This window comes from Orbilia oligospora (genome assembly GCF_000225545.1).
Source record: "Orbilia oligospora ATCC 24927 unplaced genomic scaffold scaffold00076, whole genome shotgun sequence".
Taxonomy (NCBI): domain Eukaryota; kingdom Fungi; phylum Ascomycota; class Orbiliomycetes; order Orbiliales; family Orbiliaceae; genus Orbilia; species Orbilia oligospora.
Window position 1 is genome coordinate 1,135,884 of NW_011645633.1, and position 24,320 is coordinate 1,160,203.

At 46.4% G+C, this 24,320-nt stretch overlaps 7 protein-coding genes across 7 annotated transcripts; 3 read left to right on the forward strand and 4 right to left on the reverse strand.

Annotated features, from left to right (window-relative positions):
• Positions 1 to 492: 492 nt before the first annotated feature.
• On the reverse strand, positions 493 to 1,228 carry AOL_s00076g308 (uncharacterized protein; the record flags this gene model as incomplete). The annotated part of the gene is made up of 3 exons (XM_011122861.1): positions 493 to 964; positions 1,021 to 1,047; positions 1,110 to 1,228. 3 exons carry the CDS (start codon positions 1,226 to 1,228, stop codon positions 493 to 495), a joined length of 618 nt encoding a protein of 205 aa, XP_011121163.1.
• A 1,007-nt stretch (positions 1,229 to 2,235) lies between these two features.
• On the forward strand, positions 2,236 to 9,111 carry AOL_s00076g309 (uncharacterized protein; the record flags this gene model as incomplete). Its single annotated transcript, XM_011122862.1, has 11 exons — positions 2,236 to 2,633; positions 2,713 to 2,761; positions 2,842 to 2,904; positions 2,988 to 3,146; positions 3,207 to 5,018; positions 5,068 to 6,925; positions 6,991 to 7,295; positions 7,359 to 7,917; positions 7,982 to 8,113; positions 8,177 to 8,716; positions 8,822 to 9,111. The coding sequence occupies 11 exons, from the start codon at positions 2,236 to 2,238 to the stop codon at positions 9,109 to 9,111; spliced, it is 6,165 nt and encodes a 2,054-aa protein (XP_011121164.1).
• A 1,054-nt stretch (positions 9,112 to 10,165) lies between these two features.
• Positions 10,166 to 16,250, reverse strand: AOL_s00076g310 (uncharacterized protein; the record flags this gene model as incomplete). Its single annotated transcript, XM_011122863.1, has 6 exons — positions 10,166 to 10,954; positions 11,022 to 11,326; positions 11,390 to 11,597; positions 11,654 to 12,069; positions 12,125 to 14,937; positions 15,010 to 16,250. The coding sequence occupies 6 exons, from the start codon at positions 16,248 to 16,250 to the stop codon at positions 10,166 to 10,168; spliced, it is 5,772 nt and encodes a 1,923-aa protein (XP_011121165.1).
• A 2,436-nt stretch (positions 16,251 to 18,686) lies between these two features.
• AOL_s00076g311 (uncharacterized protein) lies at positions 18,687 to 19,188 on the forward strand (the record flags this gene model as incomplete). The annotated part of the gene is made up of 2 exons (XM_011122864.1): positions 18,687 to 18,716; positions 18,787 to 19,188. 2 exons carry the CDS (start codon positions 18,687 to 18,689, stop codon positions 19,186 to 19,188), a joined length of 432 nt encoding a protein of 143 aa, XP_011121166.1.
• A 458-nt stretch (positions 19,189 to 19,646) lies between these two features.
• Positions 19,647 to 20,858, reverse strand: AOL_s00076g312 (uncharacterized protein; the record flags this gene model as incomplete). The annotated part of the gene is made up of 4 exons (XM_011122865.1): positions 19,647 to 19,718; positions 19,793 to 19,866; positions 19,944 to 20,702; positions 20,816 to 20,858. The coding sequence occupies 4 exons, from the start codon at positions 20,856 to 20,858 to the stop codon at positions 19,647 to 19,649; spliced, it is 948 nt and encodes a 315-aa protein (XP_011121167.1).
• A 412-nt stretch (positions 20,859 to 21,270) lies between these two features.
• On the forward strand, positions 21,271 to 22,855 carry AOL_s00076g313 (uncharacterized protein; the record flags this gene model as incomplete). The annotated part of the gene is made up of 3 exons (XM_011122866.1): positions 21,271 to 21,500; positions 21,688 to 22,300; positions 22,367 to 22,855. 3 exons carry the CDS (start codon positions 21,271 to 21,273, stop codon positions 22,853 to 22,855), a joined length of 1,332 nt encoding a protein of 443 aa, XP_011121168.1.
• Positions 22,856 to 23,044: 189 nt separating this feature from the next.
• On the reverse strand, positions 23,045 to 23,745 carry AOL_s00076g314 (uncharacterized protein; the record flags this gene model as incomplete). Its single annotated transcript, XM_011122867.1, has 2 exons — positions 23,045 to 23,654; positions 23,738 to 23,745. 2 exons carry the CDS (start codon positions 23,743 to 23,745, stop codon positions 23,045 to 23,047), a joined length of 618 nt encoding a protein of 205 aa, XP_011121169.1.
• Positions 23,746 to 24,320: the final 575 nt, after the last annotated feature.

Here is a 24,320-nt window from a genome sequence, read left to right on the forward strand (position 1 = left end):
ATTCGTTTGCGAAAACTTCGAATTCTAGAACAATGCTGTTTTTGCCTGCGCATCTGCGGTTACAGACTAGATCAGTTAAGTGTCGAACTGGGCTTTGTTATAGAAACTTCATGTTTGAACATGAGCTTCTAGCTGTTGATTCTGTGTACTGTTGCAAACTTGCTGCAAAGGAACCTTGGGACATAATGCACCGTTCTATAGCCACAAAAGGTCTGGAAGCCAGAATATATCGGGATACATTGCGATCAAACCCGTATTCCCATGTTGTGGAAATATTTAGCGTTGGAACTAGTAACTGCGTTAGAGACATGCATGATTCATCGGCTTCAATTTATACTGACAATGTCATGATATTTATAGGTATGTACAGATATAGTTACAGTCATTCAGCGCCGTTTGTAAGAACCGCACAAGCCATTTGTTATTGGATCTTGGGACCTCTAACCCTCCTAGAGTCCTAGCCATGGCTTTTGAACTGAATAATTGAAATTGTCATTCTGTTAGCACAATTTCATGCTTTGGTGGCTCATAGCTCGACCATCTTAGATTGCTGTAGATTTCGCTAACATCCGAGCAATCCTCTAATTTTTCCACAAAGTTTCTAAAGGCATCCCCTGCTTCGCTTTCATCCTCAACTTGGACATGGTCCGAAGGATAATATTTTAGGCCGGTCTTTGTCACAGACCAACCCTCTGGTAGTATCTTTTGCATATCTTCCACGAGTTGCATCGGTGGCTCCGAATATTCAACCCGGGCTTCCCATGTTGATGTTTCACTGGGGAGAAGGCCAACATACTCAATCGGCAATGTGAGGATAGGGTCCTCAAGTGCCGCCGTTTGATTTTCCGGTGACAAGTCCTCGGGCCCTGTTAGGTGCATATAAGGATGTTTCACAAATAGATATGATACTGGTGTTAGCTTCCCTCCAGCTTTGTTGATAATCAGCCTAACATCTTGAAGTGTCCTGCCGTTACCGTTAGGTCTGAAATTTCTGCACAGTATTTTCCTGCCGGAACATACCTTAGTTTGTTGTCAGTTACACACTCGCTAGTGTTTTCTTGATTAGTCTCAGATTCGTCACGACAGAATCCGCGGGTCGGGGGCCTTACACAATGAAAGAAACACCTTCCTGTGTCATTCCCTCGATGTTAACCGTCTCGAGTGGTTTCCCCGATATCGATAAACCCTGGCCCCGTTTAACAGCATTTTCCATACTAGTTCCGCTCATGCCGGCTGGACATCATAAAAGTTAAATCTCAAAAATTTTCTCTTGGACTAAGGCTGGATGTGGGATTCGAGAAGTCTCACACATTTTTTGGCTTGATCCAACAGAAGCTTCAGTCGTCCATTTGTCTTTGGATCCGACCCATAACCTGAACAGATATACGTATCATTTAGTATGTATTTCCAAGGATCAAGTAGGCCAATATAATATTTTTGGTAGCATACGTTTCGTATATTCAGTAATCTGCTCGGAAAGCTTTGAAAATGAATTTGCCTTGTTTGCATCTTTCTTTCCTTTCTCATGTCGAATTTTACTCCATTTATTATGGCCTGTTATAAATGCATATTTGTATCTCAATTAGCCTCTATAACCCTTTTAGCGATAGTGTTTGGGTACATGCCTTCACTAACCGGATTGACAATGAGGAGATACACAAAAGGTCCTGGCTGTAAATGTAATATCGTGATCAAAGGGCCGAGTCGACGTTTGAGGCCTGCTTCGAATTGCGCCTCCTATAAGCCGATTGGCAGGATAAGTCGGGATAACCCGCTGTAAAGTCCGAAGACGTCGATAAACATGCACTGACATCCTGCATCTGAATACCAAGAGTCCGGGTATTCTAAACGGTTCATACGAAGGGCGGATGGGTGCAGATATCAAATATTCGGAACCGAAGTCTTGAAGTTTTATAGTTGCCAAGCCGAGCTCAAACCACACAACGCAAGTGCCATTTGAGCTGGAGATAGCAATTAGCTGCTTTCGGAGCTGCTCTGACGAACCACACCGTTGGCATCCTCTCCATTCAAGCTCGCCGGACAGCTATTATTACCTAACTTACCGTCAATCCAAACACCCGATCCTTACAACTACGAGCTAGCCGAAAGCCTTAACCAAATGTATGATCTGATACTGCGACTCTACGTATGATAATTGTAACGCGACATTGACGAGGCCTGTAGACACGCGAGAGAGGAGTACGTCCCCTACAAGGCAAAGTACCCGCGCTTAAGATGGCTTCAAACGGCGGGGCGGATAGTACCGCCGACACCGATACCTATCGACCTTTGCAGACTTCTACTGTCTCTCTGGATGTCAATAAACTTCAATCCCTCCCAAACGAGCAGAAGGAGCTGTACCTCCTATCTTATCTAGCCGACCTCAAGAGGCTTGTGCTCTCTTTCGATAAGGATGGAGCTACGTCACATCAATTCTTTGTTAAGAAGGAAATATTTAAAATCTTAAATTTGACCTCCCCGGCGCCGGCGAAGGTTACACGAGATATTACTGGGGTGTGTCTGGCTGAGACGTTTGGGCGAGGAGACCGCAAGCTGCTATTTGAGAGCATCAATGAACTGAATGCTATGATATCTGGGGGTGGAAAGGGGGATAAGGACATCAAAGTTCGGCAGTGGGTCTCCTAGCACAAATATCACATTATGTAATTGTGATGAAGAAGGTTGCGCTGCTAACCAAAATGATGTTATTAGTGCGGCAGTTCACTGTCTGGGCGAAGTCTTCAGAACTGCGGGTGATAGTGTAAGTTCCTGGCCGTGGAGATATTCCACTTCGAAACAACCAAGTTTTGACGAGTATCTTACATAGACTTATTGTGACAGGCATTGTCACTTTCGTCGCTGTCGTGTAGCTCCTTGTTAAAGCAGTACAAGCTCGCTCAAACCGTACGTTACTTAACCCCCCCCCCCCCCCCCCCCAATAGTTTACAAGTTATATCCGCCGGATCACTTACAATTACTGGATGTAGCATGCGGGACTACGGGCATCGTGCTTTGTGGCACTTTCGAAGGTTGTGAAAATGCTCGGTTCTTCAATGGACGAGACTGTAGCTCGAGATATTTGGAAGCAAGCTCGAAGCGCAATATCGTCGGAAAAATCGCATGTCGTACTTATGGGCGCTTTGAAGGTCAGCCTTCTTATTTCATCACCAGATGAAGCACCTTTATCTAACACCCTCGAACTATAGTGCCTTGAAAACTGCTCAAGAGAAACGGGTTACTTTGACTCTTCGAGTGATGTCGAACATATCAAGACAGCGGTATTGAGAGTTGCGGAAGCATCGAGTACGTCCACGCGCAAGGCAGCAGCTTCATGCTTAGCTGCTGCTTTAGTTCGGGCGTTTGGTACTGTCGATGAGGTCATGGCTATGAAGGCCCCTAAGAAGACTAACAAGAAGCTCAAGAGAACATCGACAATGCCACAAGATGAGGATGAAATCGAACGCCCAGAGACACCTAGTCAGGGACCATCCAAGAAATCCAACAGACTAAAGCTTACCTTGGAGGATATGCTTCGTCAATTATCTATAATATACGTCAAACATTCCACGAACTCAAAGGTCCGGACCACTTTGGCTCTTACTTACGAGGATATATTCCTCAGGCTTGGATCCCCAATTGTCGAAGCCAACTATGGTCGTATCGCCAACCACTTCTTCACGGAGATATTATCGCATTCTGGGCTGGTGCTCAACAGATTCAGATTATTGGCTGCCAAGCGTCATGTTAGATTTCTGCTAGAACGGGTCGTCGGCGAGCAATTGCTAGGTGAAAGCGGTCAGCTCGCGGCTACACGATATCTCTGCAACGATGTGCTCAAGAACTACCCCCAAGTTATCAAAGAAAGACCGGAGCCGACGAAGTATGCCTTAGGAGCAGCTCTCACAGCCCTTACATCATTAATACGGACCCTCGAATCAACAGTTTCTAGCCTTCAAGATATAATACGAGAAGGCCTTCTACAAGCTTTACAGCATCCTAGCTATACAGTTCAGGTCAACGCTGCTTGGTGCCTGCGATCGTTTGTCACCACAGTTCCTTCTCAGCTTCTCCCAATCATTACAATCTGCATGAACAATGTCAACAGAGAGCTCGGGCTACTGGCTTCGAAAAGAGCAACCGCAGAGTCTTTCAGAAAGAGCATTAGTTTTGCAAATGCCATGGCGGCTATCATCAGCACTACTCCGCTACAACCGCTGTACGGCTCCATTGATGTTACCTCGAGAATCTTGAATCTGGCCACTTCTCTTCTGAAAAGCAGCGGGGACTCTGACCTCAGAACGTCGAGTACTCAAATCCAAGTTGCGTGGATTCTCATCGGTGGACTCATGTCTCTTGGACCGAATTTCGTCAAGATCCATTTATCGCAGCTACTTTTGTTATGGAAAAACGCCCTGCCAAAACCTCTTGCTAAAGACTCGCTACACGATAGAGGCCTCCTAGAGCTCAGTTTTTTGGCTCATGTCAGAGAGTGTGCTCTAGGTTCAATTCTCTGTTTCTTGCAATTTAATGCGAGGTTGGTCACAACAGATGTTGGAAAACGAATAGCTGCGATGTTACAGAACTCGTCACACTTCCTAAATACATTACCAGAGAGGAAGCAGACGGACGATATTTCTCAAAAGCTTACACCTTCACTGAATCTCCTCGACTTGGACCTTATGGTCCGTCGGCGCATATTTCAATGTTATATCCGACTCGTCAAAGTTGCACAGGGTGAAGCCCTCCAAGGCAATCTTATGACAGTGGTTGCTAGTTTTTTTGCAGACCCGGATAGATACACGCCGAGCAGCCTGAGTACTCAGATTCAGAATGCAAGTGGTGCATTTGATGGGCTGTGGGATGTATCTGATGGCTATGCATTTGGCGTCTGTAGTCTGATACATGGTCTCGATGTCGATAGCTATGCATGGGAGAAACTGGGGAAGGATTCCAGTGAGGTGTCTGGGTATAAACATTGGACATCTCGGGGTTCAGTCTCATCCCAGATCGATAGAATGGTGAGTCCTTCCAATAAGTAAAGTTTGCGGATCTTGCTAACTTCTTCAGCTTAATGAACCTGTTCCAGGAGGCCTGGAGCACGATTCTGTCTGTTTATACACAGTTCCTCTGGGCGATTTGCCTAATCCAGCTCCTCCAGCGACAGAAGTTGTCAATACCGCAATAGATCTCTTTATACTTTTGCTCCCATTCCAGCCACCAAAGGTCCAGGAAAGTATACTGGAGCAGACGACAAATTTCCTTGCTTCTAGTAACCTAGCCCGCGATCCTGGTCGCAAAGCTGCCATCACAGTCAATGTTGCAGTCGCGCTTCTTGGTGTACTGAAGCTTGTTCAAATGGAGAATCAGCAAGCACAGATCAGTTTCCGCCAATCTAATGTTCTGAAAATTATCCAAGACCTGCTCAACGGATTTTTGCTGGACTCGGACCCATTTGTGCGAAATATTGCAGCGGAAGCAATAGGTCGATTGTGCAACATCGGTGGAAATGTCTTTACGGGTACTCAGATAAAGCATTTAATTGATACGGTGGTATCAAATCGAGACCCTAATGCCCGTGCCGGGTGTGCCGTCGCTATGGGCTGTGTTCAGACCCATGTTGGGGGTATGGCTGCAAATCTTCATCTGAAAACTATCTTGGGCATTTTAATGTCACTTGCGAATGACCCCCACCCCATTGTCCATTTCTGGTCCTTGGACGGCATGGCGAGGACAATAGATGCGGGAGGTCTAACATTTTCTGGATATGTGGGAAGCACGCTTGGGATGATTGCCCAGGTGTACGTCTCAGACACCCATAATGAAGAGGTCGGGGCGATTGTTAATGGTAACCTCGAGGACGAGCTGTATACGACGGCAGTACTTGCGCGATGCTGTGACTCGCTCGTGGGAGTACTTGGCCCGGATCTTATGGAACTCACCAAACCTCGAGAACTTATGCTTACACTCTTGAGCCAGTTCTATTCTGACACTAGTGTGACAGTAAAGATCGGGGCGCTTAGAGCGTATGAACAGTTCGCTATATACGCTACTTCTACGCTAGATTTAAAAGAGTACACAACCCGATTGCAGAGCCTTCTACAAAGCTTAGATTTGGAGCTTCAAGAAGTTGCTATTGACGGATTGTATCAGCTGATGAAGTCTGATGCTCAAAGGATTGTAGAGATTGCAGATTCTGGGTTGACGGAAAGGCTATGGGAGTTGATTGATGACCGCCCGCATTATGAACAGGTAAAGAACTTGTTCAAGAACTGGGTGGCTCAGTTGACTACCCTCACAGCCGGAGATTGGGTCACCAGATGTCAAAATGTGATGGTTACTATGAGGAGTAGGGTAGCTGTTGACCCTGACGCACTGAAATCGCAAGGTGGAGGTGGCATCGATTTGGGAGATGAGGAAGTAGCAGGTTTTGCCGCAGCTGCACAAAATGAAGACAATTCAAACGGCGGTAATGTCGCCGGGTCAGGTCAGGAGTTATTGAGATGGCAAGTCAGGACGTTTGCGATAGAATGCTTACTTGACATACTTGACATCCTCGGAAAGCAAGGCGAAGCTGGAACGGCGACTTTACTGAGGTATATTGCTGACATTATTAAAATGGCGTTTACCGCTAGTACTGCCAATGTCATTGCACTTCGGATTGAAGGGTTGAAAGTTATCAATCAAATCCTCAAGGTATTTGGGCGAACACCAGATCCGGATTTCCCAGAGGCTATGCTACTTGAGCAATACCAAGCACAGATTGCATCTGCTTTGACGCCGGCCTTTGCTGTTGATTCTAGTCCGGAGTTGGCATCGGAGGCGCTGAATGTCTGTGCTGCATTTATCTCGACGGGTATTGTACAGGACATCGATCGTATGGGTCGTATCCTGAAGCTTCTGACGACAGCATTGGAAGCATTCTCTAGTAAGCTATATATAACGTTGCTCTAATTATTCTTAGCTGTCTTTGCTAACTAAACGGTCCGATAGATGATACTGAAAATGCATCCATTGGTGACCTACGAGGTCTCTCGTACAATGCACAGGTCATGGTGAAGATGTCCCTACTTTCGGCATGGGCGGAACTTCAGGTTGCCAGCTTACAACAGGACTACCTCGTTGATGTTGTAAAACCACATATTGTAGTGTTGGCACCTTTGTGGCTTGCTTCGTTGAGAGAGTTCGCAAGACTCAGATTCGAACCGGATATTTCTATGAATGCTGGTGGGTCTGGTAGTATAACCGGATCGTTGGATGTGGTCTATTCGTCGTTGAATCGGGATGTTTTGCTCAAGGTTAGTTAATTGATGCGATATTTGCCTTCTCTTAGGATGATAGCTAACATATGGGTGCTACAGTTCTACCAAGATTCATGGCTTGACCTCGTAGATGCCATTGCAAGCCTTATTGAACAAGACAGCGAATTCGTCTTCGATGCTTTAGATGGAAAATCTGCATCGGCTCCGCAGGGCCATATCGACAAGCACGGAATAAACTACAGAGACGAACCCGTTGCATTCTTCTTTGTTCTTTTCGGCATTGCTTTCGAAGCTCTCGTAGGACGTCCTGGCGGCTCGGAAATCCTTGCCACGAAAGAACAAATCCTAGAAGTTCTTCAAGCTCTGAAGAAAATCCTCCACCCCGCTGTCTCTGGGCATGCTATCTACCAAGAAGCTATATTTACAGAAACGATCGATCTTCTAGATAGGCTTGTCCTCACTGAGGGACTTGCGATCCAGCTGGCAGTCGTGGAGATCGCTAGGGGGCTTTGCATTTCGCACCCCTCCGCTAGACACAATAGTAATGCGAAAGGAGAGAGTCTTTCTGATGATATCAATCAAATGTTCGAGCTTACAAGGCTTGTTACTCTCGTTATTGCTAATCAGCTACCGAATTTGAATGATCATTCGAAGACAGGTATGTTATCGACCCCCAATATATATATTCCGAGCTTCAAAGACTAAATGAAAGGATACAACAGTTCGAGGCCCGCTATCGGATGAAGCTGTTAATGTCATACGAGCTTCCCTAGACGCATTGGTCGATACAGCAGAAGTATTCCCTGCAGTCATAAGAATGGACTTGTACGCTTGCATACTCCATATCTTCTCAAGTAAGAACCCTCACCGCTCCACCCTACCTACTCACCCAACAGTAACTAATCCCCCCCGGATAGCCGTCTTCGCAACCGGCGCCTGCCAAATCGCCGTGGTACCAAAGGCCCTCCCGATCTTTAAACGCTTCATCCAATTAATAACCCGCAAATCCTCCGTCGCCAGCGCAACTACTCCAGAAGAACCAACTCTAGTAATCCAACTCCGCGTCGCCCTCTCCCAACTAACTCATGTCGCCGAAACCGCTAGCCGTAGAGATACCGAAGCCACAATGATCTGTGTTCGGAACTGTCTCCTCGCCTTCGTAATACTAATCCACTCCGGAGTCAATATGATCCCCGCCAGCGACGAATTATTAACTCGTGTCTGCGACGCCTTTATAGACGGTCTTCGCGATACTATTACTGTCAAAACAGCGATCTCGTGTTGTAGGAGTGTACTCATGTATCAACCTAAGAACGGGAGTGATATGGAACTTGTAAAGATCTTATTACCTCGGTTGTTGAGTTATGTGGGGAGTGATGCGAAGGAGGTCGAAGGGAGCAAGAATGCGGTTATGGTGGTTATCAATGGGTTTGTGAATACTTTGGATGAAGGGCAGAGTAAGTTAAATCCCATCATCACCCTTCTAAATGATATATCTACAATACTACATTAAAAAGTTTCAAGATGACTAACTACTATACAAAATCCCCCCAAAAATATAGAACAAACCCTACTTCCATTATTAATCCAAACCCTCCTTCGTCGTTTAGCACTAGGCTCCAAACGAGACCCAGACAACATCGACGTATTACAACGAGATACAGCAGCTCGATTGATGGAGTTGATCTCTATGAATCAATTGCTGTTTAAGGAAATACTGTTGAGATTGAACCAAGAGCAGAAACAGTTACTCGAAGATACTTTGAGAGCTGGGGTTAGAGTTGGTCAGGAGGGACATAGGGATACGGAAGCTCATGCGGCACCGAAGATTGCACTTAAGATGAACTTTTGAGAGGATAAGGGGGCTTAAGGCGGAGGATGTCTATTTTTTTTATTTTTATTTTTTTTGTGGGTACATTTAGGTAGGTAGTGTATATATACATCACCGATCTTCTCGGTTTTACAAGAAATGTTTTCAGCCAGCGTTGGAAAAAAAAAAATACTTGAGTGTGTATACTAGTGGGTAGTTGGTGGAAGCATATTGCCGGTTCATCGGGTTAGTATAGAGATAGAAAGGAATCGATATCGTTTATAAATTTATATTTAAAAAATTAAGTTTGCAAGTTACATAAAATATATTATCACATAAACCACTATTAATCGATGTAAATCCACACACTCCATAGTTCTATAGACAGGTACGTACCCTAGCTAGGTATATATAATAACAATAATATAGAAGGAAAGGAACAAGAAGAAGAAGTATGAGAACAGGAAATTCAACTTTGAAATCCCGAAAAGATATGCCATTCTGAATACCAAGAAATATGCCAACTATCGACAAGGAAGAGGAAGTTGAAATGAAGAAGGAGCGTGTAGAGTAGAGTAGAGGTATAACCCCCAAAAAAACTATACGGTGGCCGCACTTCCCATCAAGAAATGAATTCGAAGGAAACAAAAGACAAAAACTAGAACGCCCCGTCGCCAGAGGATGTCACACTAATAAGAAAAATTTTTAAAGAGATGATCTGTGACAAAATTAAGTTGTTGGGTAAAGGGCATTCATGAGTACCTGGAATCATTATGAGTGCCATAGAGTTAAGAAAAGAGAAACAAAATGCATGCAGGGGAGGAAACAAAAAGAAAAGCAGACAGGCTTGAAATATCTACAATCCCCAGAAAGTCGTGAACCCATTTCCATTTCCCAGAAACAAAAAGTAAAAAGAAAGAAGACCACGACCTCTCGAGCCAACATATGCCACCTGGAGCGAATGTACCAGAAAGGCTTGGAACCCCCCCAAAGAGTATAAAAAAAGGAAGGGAAACAATATTTACTAGAAGGGAAGAAGTTAAGAAAAATGAAGTTATTAAAAAACTGTTATCAGTGTCGTTTCCCCTTCATTCGTTCACGCATCCTCTGGTGGTGGTGATACTATCGTTGTCGGCGTTGGGACTCGTTCAGTTACGACGGCTTCCTCATTTGACGGCTCATCGGCGACGGCCTTCATGCCGGCTAGCATTGCTCGTGCATCCAAAGTACCCATGGGTGATATATTACTTCCACCATCAGCTTCTCCCACCGAGCTCTTCGTGGCCCGGGCTCTTCGTTCTCTTCTAGAACGCCTATCCGTCTCTGCCGTACTTGCTCGCCTTACTCGTGCGGCAGCAGGTTCACCATCTGCATCAACATCACTACCAGCTGCATCGGGGCGCAATGCTCGGAGCATAGCTGCGGCTTTAGAGCCCGCATCATCAACCGGGGGAGACACTGTTGGCGACTGTGGTGCTGGGGCACCGTTTTCGAGAATTTCGGGCGCGGGAGCACTCTTAGTCTCATTGATCACCTTTAGGGAGGCCATTGGATCTGCCTTCTCGCCAGTGGGCGTAATAGCTCCTTCTGATGCTTCTTCACCGTCCGTCACGCCACTAAGCGAATTGTTCGATGCCATACGTTTTATCGCATGGTTCGAGCGTAAGCGTGCCCGGCGGCGTGCTTCCTTCTGGTTCTTGACATCGGGGGCGGCCGCACGCAGTCGCTCCAGCAACGAATCCATGGCACCATTTGCGGTGGGCGATGGAGGTGGTCCAGTAGCGGTAGCCAACTTATCCTTGGCGGCTTTGGCGCTCTTCTGCTTGAAGCGTTTCTCGTAATCTGCCTTCTTCTTCTCAATATCCATATTGTTCTTACGTGCTTGCTAAAATTCCGAATAAGTGGTTAGTCGGATACTGGAATAGAAAATATGAAACATAAAAAGAGCGTACCTCATATTCCTTAAGAAAGTTAACAATCTTGGGGAAGAATGTGGTCTTAGACTGCTCATCCTTAGGGTCTTCTCCGAATATTCTCAGTAGCTTATCATAGGTTTCACCCATGTTATCCAATTGGGCTTTGAGATACACAGCCTTATCACGGGCGTCCGGCATAACCGGATGAACGATACGCAAGACTCGGTCATCAGGGTGGAACTTCTTAGGTTCACTGAGCTTGCCGCTATCGATCTGTCGCTGGACAACTTCTATTTCTTTGATAAAGGCGTTACAGTCGGTTTGGATTTGATCGATGTTAACTAAAACGCTTGTTAGTACACCAGTCAAGTTTTCATGGGTAGCAGCGAGATAAGTTTATTTACCTCTAGTAACTTTATAACAAGGCGCAAGATCATCTAGAATAGTATCAAATTGTGAGAAATGCTTTCGCACAGTATTCTCAACCAGATCCAAGAATGTTGTCTGGTTGGTTGCGTCCTTGGTCATCGACAGACGGGCAAGCGAGCCAAGCTTGAAGCCGTTCGTGAATTTTGTGGAAGGGTTCATGTAGTTCATCAACTCCAGAATAAGCTACCATGAATGTTAGCATCCGCTCTATTGAATACCAGCTGATATAATTCACTCACCTCCAAGATACTCTTGAAACTGTTGCAATTCTTGATAGCGTCGGCGGCCTCAAGCACCTGATCAAGTTTTCCAACAAGATCGTTATAGTCGTTCTCCAAGTTACGCGTAAGATTCAAGGCCTTCATTCTGTACAACCAGTAATGATTGCAGTTGTAGAATGTCTCTAGGTAAATCTGATCTTCTCGAGTGAGCTCATTAGGGTCGCTATCACGATTCTGCGGGTCGACATCCGGCCTCTTCCAATCAACGGAGTATGGTAGCAGTTGCTTAAGGACAAGTTGTGGGACAGTGCAAAGATCCTCAATCTGGAAGAATTCCATGACGGCATCATCGCTAATTATCTGTTTGTCGCACTGCATGATCCTCTTAACCAACTCTTCTACGGAATTTGAGTTATATTTGCTTAAAGCAATTTCTATTGATGAAGTTAGTATCACTAACCCGAATTAATCTTGAGACAGAAAACTTACGAAGCTTCTTTGTAATATCGCTACCAATGAACGACTTCTTCTCCTTCTTCTTAGCGCCGCCGCCGCCACCCAAGATCTTGGCTTCCTTCAGGTAGAAATTCTTCTCCAGAACATCCCAGATACCCTTTTCACCAAGTTCGACGTAGAGACCTTCTCTTTCAGCCTTCGCCCCAGCCCAAAATGTGTAGTCAATGCCGTCAAGTTTTTCAGAATGGATTGGCTTGAGCTTCTTGCGAGGCCGGGCAGCAGTAACGATGAGTTGAGGTGCTGCGACCGCGCCCGGGGGGCCCTTGGCACCTGGAGGCGGAGGAATACCCGGGAAAGGTGGAGGAGGTGGAGGAGTAGGACCAGCACCAGCCCAACCAGGTGGAGGTGGAGGGGGAGGCCCACCTTTAAACCCAGGCAAGCCTCCTGGAGGTGGTGGAGGTGGAGGAGGACCACCGCCAAAGCCGGGAAGACCAGGAGGTGGAGGTGGAGGTGGACCGCCCCCGAAGCCAGGCAAACCAGGAGGGGGTGGAGGAGGTGGACCGCCTCCAAACCCAGGCAAGCCAGGTGGCGGCGGCGGTGGTGGGCCCCCGAAACCAGGTAGACCTGGAGGTGGCGGCGGTGGAGGACCTCCGAACCCGGGCAATCCTGGAGGTGGTGGAGGCGGGGGGCCTCCAAATCCTGGCATTGGTGGTGGAGGTGGTGGCGGACCTCCCCCAAACCCAGGTAGTGCTGGTGGAGGAGGTGGTGGTGGGCCTCCAAATCCAGGTAGAGTAGGTGCAGGAGTAGCATTTGTAAATCCGAGCATACCAGGTGGTGGAGGCGGTGCGGGAGGCGGAGGAGGCCCGCCGGCTGAGAATCCAAGACCAGCACCAGGAGGAGGGGGTGGAGGTGGAGGTGGAGGGCCGCCAAAACCGCCCGCCGACTTATCAGCCGTCTTATCATCCTTATTGGTGCCGTCGACAGCTGCCTCATCACCCGCAGGTACTTCACCCCTACCATCCTTCGCAATTGGACGCTTCCCAACTTGTATGATCTTAGGCATCTCGTAAACGACCGGGGATCCATCTTCAGCATCACTCGACGGTTCGCCGTTAGCATCGGCAGGACTGAGCAATGGCCTGTTCTTCTTGCCACCTCGTCCGACGACACTACCGCGCTTGAGAGGCCGACTAACAGCACCAAAGCCCACACTATCTTCATTAAGACTCGAAAGATGTCGAAGTTCAACCTCCTTGGCCTCACGTTGTAGTTGATCCATACGTTCACGCACACGTCTGAGGTCATCACTCGGCTCGACTTCCTTCCACGCTTTACCCTCAAGTTTGAATTCCGTCTTTTTGCGCTCCAACTGTAGCTCGAGTCTCTGCATAAGAGCCTCGCGGTCCAGGATTCCTTGCTTCTTGGTAGATTCAATATCCTCACTAACTCGCGACGAAACCTTTCTATGGCTGCCGCCGAAAGCTTCACCACCTTGAAGACCAGCCGTACCTTCAGAAATATTCCGCCTAGCCGTCCGCGAGCTCTCACGGTCATTGGCATCCCGAAGCATAAGATACAGCTCTCTAGTTTCCAATTCATTTCGCTGCAACTGCTGCATATGAGCTCGTTGTAGGTCTTCGAATTCCGCTTTGAGACTGTCGTTCTGCCTCTGCGTAATCAGAATGATCTTCTCTTGTTCCTTGATCTTTTTCTGCAACTTTGCAATAAGACCATCCGACCCAGCTTCAAGCTTCTGTGCCATATCATCGCGTTCAGCGATGGCACTTTCAGCGAGCTGCTTGGAATCAGCCGCCGCCTCTTGGGCTAGTCGAGCCTCTTGATCGGTATGTAGCCTATCAAGAAGTGCCTGCACCGAGAAGTTAAGAGACGACTTCAGATCCATATCAGGAGATCGTCGGTCCATGACAACATATGACAGCATAGAATTAATAAGCTGAAATATCCTTTGCGTGTCTCCCGGGTCATTATCCTTCGCGAGTAGCATGTTTTGCATGGCACTGACAAAGAAGTCATGGGCCTCTCCTTCTCCTCCAATTCGTTTCTGAATAGCCTCCGCAATTTGAACCGGATCGTTCATATCCTTCACCGTATTGGGCGCAACGGATTCTTCATCATCACCCCCCAGCGAGCTATCGACAGGTCGTACATTATCCCGGTCGAGATAATCCTCCATATCAATCGCCGCATCTTCTTCGTATTTCTCAATTTGCTTATCGATGAGCTCATAGTTGAAGCCTCGCATCTTCTTCATCACACGTCCGAAACCGCATGCTTTGAATTGAGATCTTGTATGGATTCTCGAAGCGATATCCTCCGCTCCGCTGGCCAGGACATTGATAAGGAACAGCGTACTAAGGGCATATTCCATTAACAAGTTCTCCATGCCAACTCCACCGCTTCGGACTTCCTCAGATGCGCCCACCATACTGCCCATCTTGCCTCGCCCGTCAATCGTAACTTCCACGATTCTCATCCATTCGTCAAATCTCCCCATCTCCGCAGGCTTTGACGCCTTAATCTGGTCCATCGCCTGTAGCACTCGTGTGTGTCCATTTGGCTTATCCCAATGGCACAGGAAAGTCAGAACTTCGGAAACAAGCTTTCGGGTCGGTAGCCGTGGAGATATTAACGATGCTGTGACCGCTAAAATGCAGGATTGATGTCGGAGAGCGTCGTCTGCGCCATATTTGTTGTTCATCAAAGATTTCAAACATTTTACGAGGTCGTATTCCTTATCCAAATCTACCTTCTTATCGTGATTGATTCTGGAGAGCACTTCAGTCAAGGCGACTTGACCTTGGGCCTCCAAAAAGTCCTTGACCCATCTAAAGAACAGTTAGTGAGAAGTTATAAATCGTATGAAGTGATAAGTTTCCATGTATGGGAAGAAGACTTACAAAAGTGGTTGGGTACGCAAGCTAACAGCTAAGCTCTGTAGCTGTTGGGGAGTGATTGGGGGCCCACCCTGGCAGTCACTGTAGAGCTTCCGTACATACCATTGGGGACTTCCTTCATCGACAGCATCATGCCATCGTAGGCCACCGACTCCAGCTGCGACGCCTACGACGCCAGCAGCTGAAAGGGCCATGCTGTTGGCTTTATCTCTAGCAGCATCTCTCCGTCTATCAGATTCCCATTCGGACAGACGGTCCTGGTAAATTAAAGTCCACTTCTTGGACGCCGGGTATGCCTGCATTTGTCTTTTGGCCTGTTCAGGAAGATTCTTGAAGTCCCGTCTATTCATCAAGTCGAAGAACATTTGCTCGATGACCCTCTCATCCTTAGGTTTTTCGAGGTAGAAAGACTTCGAATTAGCGACATCGTGGTCCTTGGTCGTCTTGTGATGATAAGAGTGAGCTTTGTTGGCGTGGGGATTGGCTTGGAAAGAGAAATTCGAGGCACCAGCAGCTCCAGGTGGCATAGAGGCGGTTTGGGAGGGACCCATCATATTGGAAAAGTTGTAGGAACCGGGTTTGGGCATGTCCTCCATACTGGCGAAAATGCTGTTCCTGTAAGATCCTCCAGAGCTGTGTATGCTAGACAGGTCAGTAGAGTGTCTAGGATCGGTGGAGACACCCGACGAGTTTACGGAAGATATTGAAGCATTTGGCGATCCGGAAGCTCTATGACCCTGGTGAAATTGTTGGTGGTGGTTGTTGGAGCTAGGCGGAGGCATACCGGGGGACGGTTGGGGCCGGGGACCGCCTGGTAAACTGGAGATTCTCGAGTATGTGCTATCTCTATCGTGACCATCATGACCTGACCTCGAAGGAGGTACCGACCGTCTATCCACACTTTCAGATATGCTTTTCCTAGGTTCCATGTGTACAGGTTCATAGCCACCACCAATACCGAGACTGGGGTCGTATGCTGGTATTGTGGTGATATTGGAGCTCACCATGGGGGTATTGGGAGGGGGACTAGCAGCCCTAGGAAGGATGCTTTCCCGTAAATGAACACCATGCTTGATCGGGACGGGAGGAGGAGAACCAGCTTGCATAGCAAGCCCTATCTCGGGCGGAGGAGTCTGCTTTACGAAATTCGTGGGAGCCCCTATGCTTATCGAGGGAGCAGCCTGCTGTTGCGAATGCTGCTTGCTGCCCTTGCTCCGGCCGAACAGCCTGGAGCTGGCCGACATGGCGACAAGTCAGAAGCGAAAGATATCCGCCGAGGGAGGAGGGAGGAGGAGGAGGGAGAAGGTATGGTGGTGGTGGTTGAGAGTGTGGTTGACAGAGGATGTTGTAGATGGGAAGGAGATGTGAGAGATCGATGGGGGCGAGAAAGGTAAGAAGAGGAACAGTCGATTCGATGGGGTGCACCGGAGTGTGTTTCTATTGTTGTTGTCGAACCTCTAAACGTATAAACGACCTCCTAAGTTAACTAGTAACTATAATATACTAGTATACAGCTAATTCCCACAAATTAAAAGAACCGTATAGATGTATCGCTTTATTATGATATTATACCGACGATATCGATAACTGTGGTTGAATTGAGGAGGAAGAGGAGACCGAAGAAGTTAGAATCAGAAGGAGGCCGAATGAGGCACTTGGGGTTTTTTGGTGCTTGCAATGTTCGCTGGGCGGCGGCTGGGTCAATTGCAATCATGAAACAACGTTAAACCTGTCACTGTCACAGGTACATTTCATTCGAATTCGATAATATATGATACGGTTTGATCACATACAAGACATCCACTCTTGAGTCTTTTTTTTTTTTTTTGGTCTTTGGTTACTCCGAGTGGGTATATTAGTATATCTATCTATCTATACATATGACAATATGGATATAGATAGTATGCATGCATATATACTCAATATCTGATGATGGTGATGACGATAATGACGACGACAATAATATAAAAGAAGAAGAAAAAAAAGAGAGAAAAGAGAGCAAGAGAGGGGCGGTTTAGGTTAGATGAAAAGGATCGATGTTCCTGCTTCGACGAAAAAGCTCCGGATCTAGAATCGCGGCGTCTGCAGGTGTCGGTGTTATTCCTGCCTGATGCTGGCTATACATTGACTTATTCAGAACAAGATTCCGTCGCCCGCAGGACTAATTCCTGTAATTCTAGAATCCAAAATAATTATTATTATAAATGAACGTGAAGGGAAGTTAGATAGAATAGGATAGGATAGGATAGGATAGGATAGGATAGGATAAGAATTAGAAATCGAAATCGAAAGGGGATTCAATAGTTTATAAGACCTGTCAAGTGACCCCCTATGCTCTCTCTTTCTCTCTGTTTAGTTACGTTTCAGCGAATTCAATTCTGCTTCACCTGCTAAAAAGGCTTCCTCCCTGACAGGCCCATGGTGTCCATGTCCATGCCGGAGAGGTTATCCTCCTCAATCGAAATCGAATCTTCCCTTCCCCCCCAAATTACTCCACATGCGGCATGTTTATAATTACAATCAGGTCAGGTACTTACCTTCTTCTGTCCACCCATCCCATCCAATTCACCCCAAGGGCAAACCATGAGGTTAATGATCATTTCCATGACCCTCGAATTGCGACCACACCCGCCCCTGGTGGACCCTGCTTTTTTGCCTTTTGCCTAGCATGCGTGCTTCCATCCTATGTATGCTAGTACACAGTACAGGCCCAGCACAGTAGGTAAGGCAAAACAAAAAACAAAAAAAGCTGGGCGATTAATTGAGATTAACCACAACCACACCAGGCCGGAGCACGAGCGATTGGTTGCCGCTTGCCTAGACCGAAACGGGCGGCCAGCGATTAGATGCAATTGCAATTCGTTGGACGACAGCCACCGTCGCTGTTCGCATACTTTGTTTCCCCTCTTCCCCTTCGAATCCATCCCTATACATGTATGTAAGTGCTTAAGTAAGTAAGTAAATATGCATATATGTAAGTACCGAGTTAGAGGTATGTCGTCAAGTATGTTCCTGAGTACTTACATCATGTACATATGTATGTCTGGAACCTAAGGGAGGCATCTGCAGGAACGCGAACGGGGGGAGACGAGACATGTCTGTTCGCGAGGAATTGGCAGCAGCGGTGCGGAATTTAGCAGTTCAAGCGACCCCTGCACTTCCAAGGCACCCGGTCTGGTAATTAATAATTGAGCTTAGCTCGAACGTTAAAAACTCGATAGTCGATAAACATGATGCCATTGCATGCATGCGCAGATATAAAGTATATTAGATTATCGATAGCAGTAGGAACAACCTTATTAAATACCCGTCAGCGACCAGATAGGATACCATCTACAGACATCCCCGATATAGAAACGTATGTACATACCTGTCAGAGAGCAGCTGTGCCACCGGCTTCGGCTTCTGCATAAGAACTGTAATTGTAATTGTAATTGGACCGCGCCACAGCGGAACTGAATTGGTGTCGTTGGATGGAAATAGTAATACGAAATTACGTGTGTCAACAAAAATGAAACCCGCCCAACGTTAACGTTAACCTCACCTCACCCAACTACAACTACAACTACCATCCCATCATCACCATCACCATCATCTCCTTCAACTCCAACTTCGAACTTCAACCCTTCTTAACTTCCTCTATCTTCCTCTAGTTCTATCCTTAAATTATCCGCCCAATAATGCCTTCCACAACTTCCAATATCGTCACCGTAAGTTACCCTTTTTTCGAGTTTCCCATCACTTCTACTGCTGCTCCAAACAACTAACAGGACAGATCAGACCACCCTCCTAACCCTCATCTGCGCCGCCGTCCTCTTCCTCAGCTACCGCCACGCCATCCGCCCAATCCTCTCCCGTTACAACATACCCCTCCAATCCCTTCCTTCTATTCTCACAAGCCGTTCTAGAGGTTGGATGGACTCTTCCTACCAACGTCTCGATCCCGATAACATCTCATATGACTCCGATAACGAAGATATCGATGTATCTCACGCTAGAAACGGGAGAAGATTAAGCCGAGATCTTGAAGAAGGTTTCCGAGATAGCGATTCCGACGAAGAAGAGGAAAGGGATGAGAGGTTGGGTGGGAATGTTAGGAGGAATAATAGCAATCTGAGGGAGCTACCGCCGACACCTGTGGATGACGAACCTAGGGACCGGTTTCCCGCCACGAGGATATAATATACCCGCCTACCTATATTACGTCCATCCGAAAGACCTTCTTTGAACTCCATTCACAAACTACTTCTTTGAACTTCATTCGACCACCCTTTTTTGCAACTTTCGCAAAAGGGATCACGTTAACGAAATCATTGTAATACGCTTTCCTTCGTCTTTTGGTTTTTTATTGGTTTCTCTTTTATTGGCCTTTTGGTTCTTTTGAGGGGCATTTGACTATTCTGGGAGTCTAACGTACGGGAATGATTGGTATATACGAAGCACATGTCTTTTCTAGCATGGAATATGTATGATGAAGGCGATGCTGTTTGTTTCTTTTTCTTTTGAGAAATGCTGTTAATGGAGTAACATGGCATTAAAAATGTTTTTTCTATACCTTGTAATCGGGTAGTCTTGTATTAAAACCCTTCGGCACACTGCTGATAATCGGGCTATTCATTTGATTGAATCAAATTCTATTACTATCTCCTAGTCTCGAAGCCAGAGACACTATCTCCGTAGTAATTTAGTCTCAAGATTAAACCACCATGGAACTAACATAGTACTAGGATAAAAGAGTCAGCTTGTATACCTCGAACGAAGAGAATCGGGTCTATAGAAGACTTACTTTGATGGTAGCTTGATTATCCCCTTCCTCGTCCAAAAATACATAAACCACGAGCGAATGGTTATTACACAGCCCTACCCCACCGCTGTCAGCATCTCACCAAGCCACCCCGAACAGAGGAGATTTAAAAGACCGCGAAGCAAATACTCACAAGCAATAACCCTCTTCCCAGCAGCACTAACCCTCACCACCTTCGCCCAATCCCTACTATCCACCATAACTTTCGAAAATCTCTCCTTCTCCTGAGTATTCAGCTCTTCGTCTTCCTCATCTTCTTCGCCGTCCTCCCACTCCATCCCTCCATCCTCTCCAACAACCGGGTTGATAAGACCCCTCCATTCACTCTCAACCTTCACAGCCTCAGCGTCCAACTTCATCTTCAATACCCCATTATTATTCCCCTCAACCACAATCCTCCCATTAGCTCCCACCATCTTAACATACCTATCCGTAATCCCCCTCAACTGATTCAACGGCGGTAACATGACCGCACAACCCGGTCGAGGAACAAGGGGTTTACACAAATGCGCCACGGATTGAGGACTTAGGACTCTAACCGGAATATCCTGTACAATCTTTGCATGGTTCATACTTGCAGCTGTCTCTGTAGTGATAATGACGCTTAGACGTGGGATTCCTTCCTTTTTTGTAAGTTTTATACTGGCTGAGGTATAAGAACTTGCAGCGGATTTGAGAGAACGGTGGAGGGTGTCGAGGGGGACTTCGAGGTTTATGATGTTATCGTGGGCAGAGGAGATCTTGGGATCGGTGAAGATCGAAGAAGATGAAATTGTGGCCCAGACTTGGGATTGACTGTTATCGGAGGTGGAGAGGACGCGGAGTTGAAGATGGGAGGGGGTTAGTTGGAGCCAGCCGATTTTTCCGACGACGGAAAGGGAACCGGCGACTTCTGTATTATTCATAAATACATATGTAAGTACTTACTTACTCAAGTATCTATTTTATACATACCTAGGTACTCAATATAGTATAAATTGAGGAAGGGGGAGGGGGAAGACTTACTGGAGAGGAGGGTGATATTGTGGATGTCTGAACGGAACTTCATTGTGGCGATACTCTTTCTTCTACTAGTATACTCGAGTAGATACTTTAAGTAGTAGTGGAAGAAGTAGTATTATCATCAGATATCACGGAATCCTCGATGCAATTCGAGATCTATCGTGCATCAAGTTCCGTATATCTGATGATATACGTGATATCGTGATGAGTCGAACGCAGTACAAATGGCAGAATTAAGTCGCGTCGCAGTCAGAGCAGTCAACGGTTGTTGTTTTTGTTACATTTTAACCCCTTCTTCACCATCTAACTCCATCCGTCAGTCGTCACCGAGCTCATATGCATCCAGACACCACCGTCATCCTTCCATTCAATCGACTTCTATCCGCCACTCCACGGGCTTCAAATGCTCCAGCTACGGTAATAGCCACTTTACGTAAAGGTAAAGTGCTAAAGAGTAAATGTCGACCAGCCCGGCCACGGAGACTTGGGCATTTCCGTCTTCTTCATCCCAGCCTCGACAGCCTATTACAACAGCTACTCCTTCGATAACTGCTGGCACCGCCAACATGGCTTCGGCTTCGTCGCAAAATCAGCCTGTCGTCGCGGCGAATATCGCTGCCGAATCCCAATCTTCTCCACATTCACAGTCACCACCATTACAACCTCTGGTACCGAGGTCGTCTTCAAAGTCAGCTCTGCCTTATTCTTGAGACTAGGTTATTTCTCTTCTATTTCATTTCATTTCATTCTTTTTTTACATCTACTATCATTTATCATTATTACTATCATTATCGTCATTATCGTCACTTATACTACTCCTGATAATCTGGGTTACAAGATCATGAAATTAACTTCAATCAAATGGACAACTACAGCTGGTCTTTCCTCCAAGGCTTCCTTATCGGTCAGCTCAGCGTCATAATAATGATCTGTGCATTCATCAAATACTTCATCTTCAGCGACCCATCCACCGATTCTTCCTCCTCCCGTTCGAAACGCAATAACAGCAGTAGTCGTAAACTTCACAAGAAGAAATCCACCAGCGTCCTCCGAAACCCACCGCCACTAACTACCGCCACAATACTCTCGAAAACATACTATAACGTCCATTCCCACCAACCCGAATCATTAGATTGGTTTAACGTCCTAATCGCCCAAGCGATCGCTCAATTCCGTGACGATGCTCGAACGGACGGTGCTATCCTCGATAGTTTGAATAAAGTTATAAATGGACCTAATAAACCGGATTTCCTCGATACTATTAAAATAACGGAAATCACTTTGGGAGAGGATTTTCCGATATTTAGTAATTGTAGGATTACACCGAGTCCCGATGAGCCCGGGAAGCTACAGGCGAGGATGGATGTGGATTTGTCGGATGTTATTACTTTGGGAGTGGAAACGAGGCTGCTGTTGAATTATCCGAAGCCGTTGGTGGCGGTATTACCCGTTGGGCTGTCGGTGTCCATTTTGAGATTTTCGGGGACGGTAAGCTCTAATCTGCTCTCCTTTGTAATCAAAAGATATATGTTTACTGATATATTGTATAAAAAGCTATCAATCTCATTCATACCGTCGCAAGAGAACACCTCGAATTCGACCACATTAACATTCTCCCTCCTAGACGACTACCGCCTCGAACTTTCGGTGCGATCACTAGTCGGCTCAAGATCACGTCTTCAAGATGTTCCCAAAATCGCACAATTGATCGAATCCCGGATCCATGCATGGATTGATGAACGAGTGGTGGAACCAAAGTTTCAACAAATAGTCTTGCCTAGTTTATGGCCTAGGAAACGGACAACCCGTGAACATGCACCGGATACCTCCACCGATAGTGATAGTATCGATAAGGGTAGTAATTATAGAGATGGAGGGGTAGTAAGTGGAGGGGTAGGAGTAGGTGGGGGTGGTGGGGTGATAGGAGGAGGGAGTGGAGATGGTAGTATGAGGTCTGGTGGGTCACATCGGAGTAATTCTATGAGACAGCGACGGCCACCATTGATGTCGACAATGCACCACCACGACTATCCCACTCCATAAATTCTTTCTATTTCACTACTTATATTTCACTATTTCTCTCACCTCTTCATCGTGTACATACTGCTACTATAATAATGCCAGACAAGAACATTGTAATGTATACCGTTCCTTCTATAAACCACAACAGGTATAGATATATAGTGTGTCCCTCTATATAAGCAAAGGATATATACGGTAGTATAGAACACCTCAAGCCTTAGGAAACTTCAAAACCCCCTTCTCCACCAAATAAGTCACAATCTTCTGCACCCCATCCTCCACAGTCCCCTCCGAATTATCAATATAAACCTCAGGACTCTCCGGTCTCTCATACGGCGCATTCTCACTAACCCCGGTAAAATCCTTAATCAATCCTTCCCTAGCCTTCTTATAAAGCCCCTTAGGATCCCTCCCCTCCGCAACATCAATAGGAACATCAACATGAACCTCCACAAACCCCAACCCAGCGTCCTGGTGTAGCTTCCTCGCCAACTCTCTATCGGCCTTATAAGGGCTTATAAAGCTGGTAATAGCGATTGTTCCACTGTCAGCGAATAGTTTTGATACTTCGCCTATACGACGGATGTTTTCTACTCGGTCTTCGGGGGAGAAGCCTAGGTCTTTGTTTAGACCGAAACGGATGTTGTCGCCGTCCAGACGGTAGGAGACGTAGGAATTGTGGAGGAGGTGTTGTTCTAGTGCTATTGCGATCGTGGATTTTCCGGAGGCGGAGAGGCCGGTTAGCCAGATTGTTAGGCCGGGCTGGTTAAGGTACGAGGTACGTTCGGCGTGGGTGAGGCCTTGGTGCCATGTTATGTTGCTGGATTGTATTGTATTTTAGTTCGTATTATTACTATGCTACTAATATTGAAGGGATACTGGATAGTATCTGGGGGGACATACGTAGCCATGGTGGATATTATGTAGCTTGTAGGTAGCTGTACTATAGCACTGTAGAAGAGGAAGAATGTAATATAATACAACCGAATAGAAGATAGCTGAGAATCAATTCAATTGAATAGAAAATAATTTAAAAACCTCGAGAAATCATAAGAATTTAACAGAAACGAGACATATTAACAGAGGCAGTTTACATTAGATAATCGACAAGGCGCTAGTCGATGTCGCCATCGATGGGCTGCATATATTCCGAAATCGGGATCAATTGGACCAGACCAGACCATAACAGACCAGACAAACGCCCTTCATCATGTCAAATATTACTTCCTCTTCGTCTTCAAACAAGTACTTTCTTACATATACAAAAACTGAACTCGATAACATTCATGCTGTCAGGCTGAACATACGATATCTCAAAAAGGAAAAAAAAAAAGAAGAAAAGAAAGAAAAGAAAGACTGAATTAACAATCAACTACTAATAGAAAACCCCCCCTTCCCGAATTATGTCCCTCCATACAATAACACCCCCCGTGTCCCGTATCCCGTATTCCATGCATGCCTGCCTCCCCTCGAGGCCTCCCGCTCA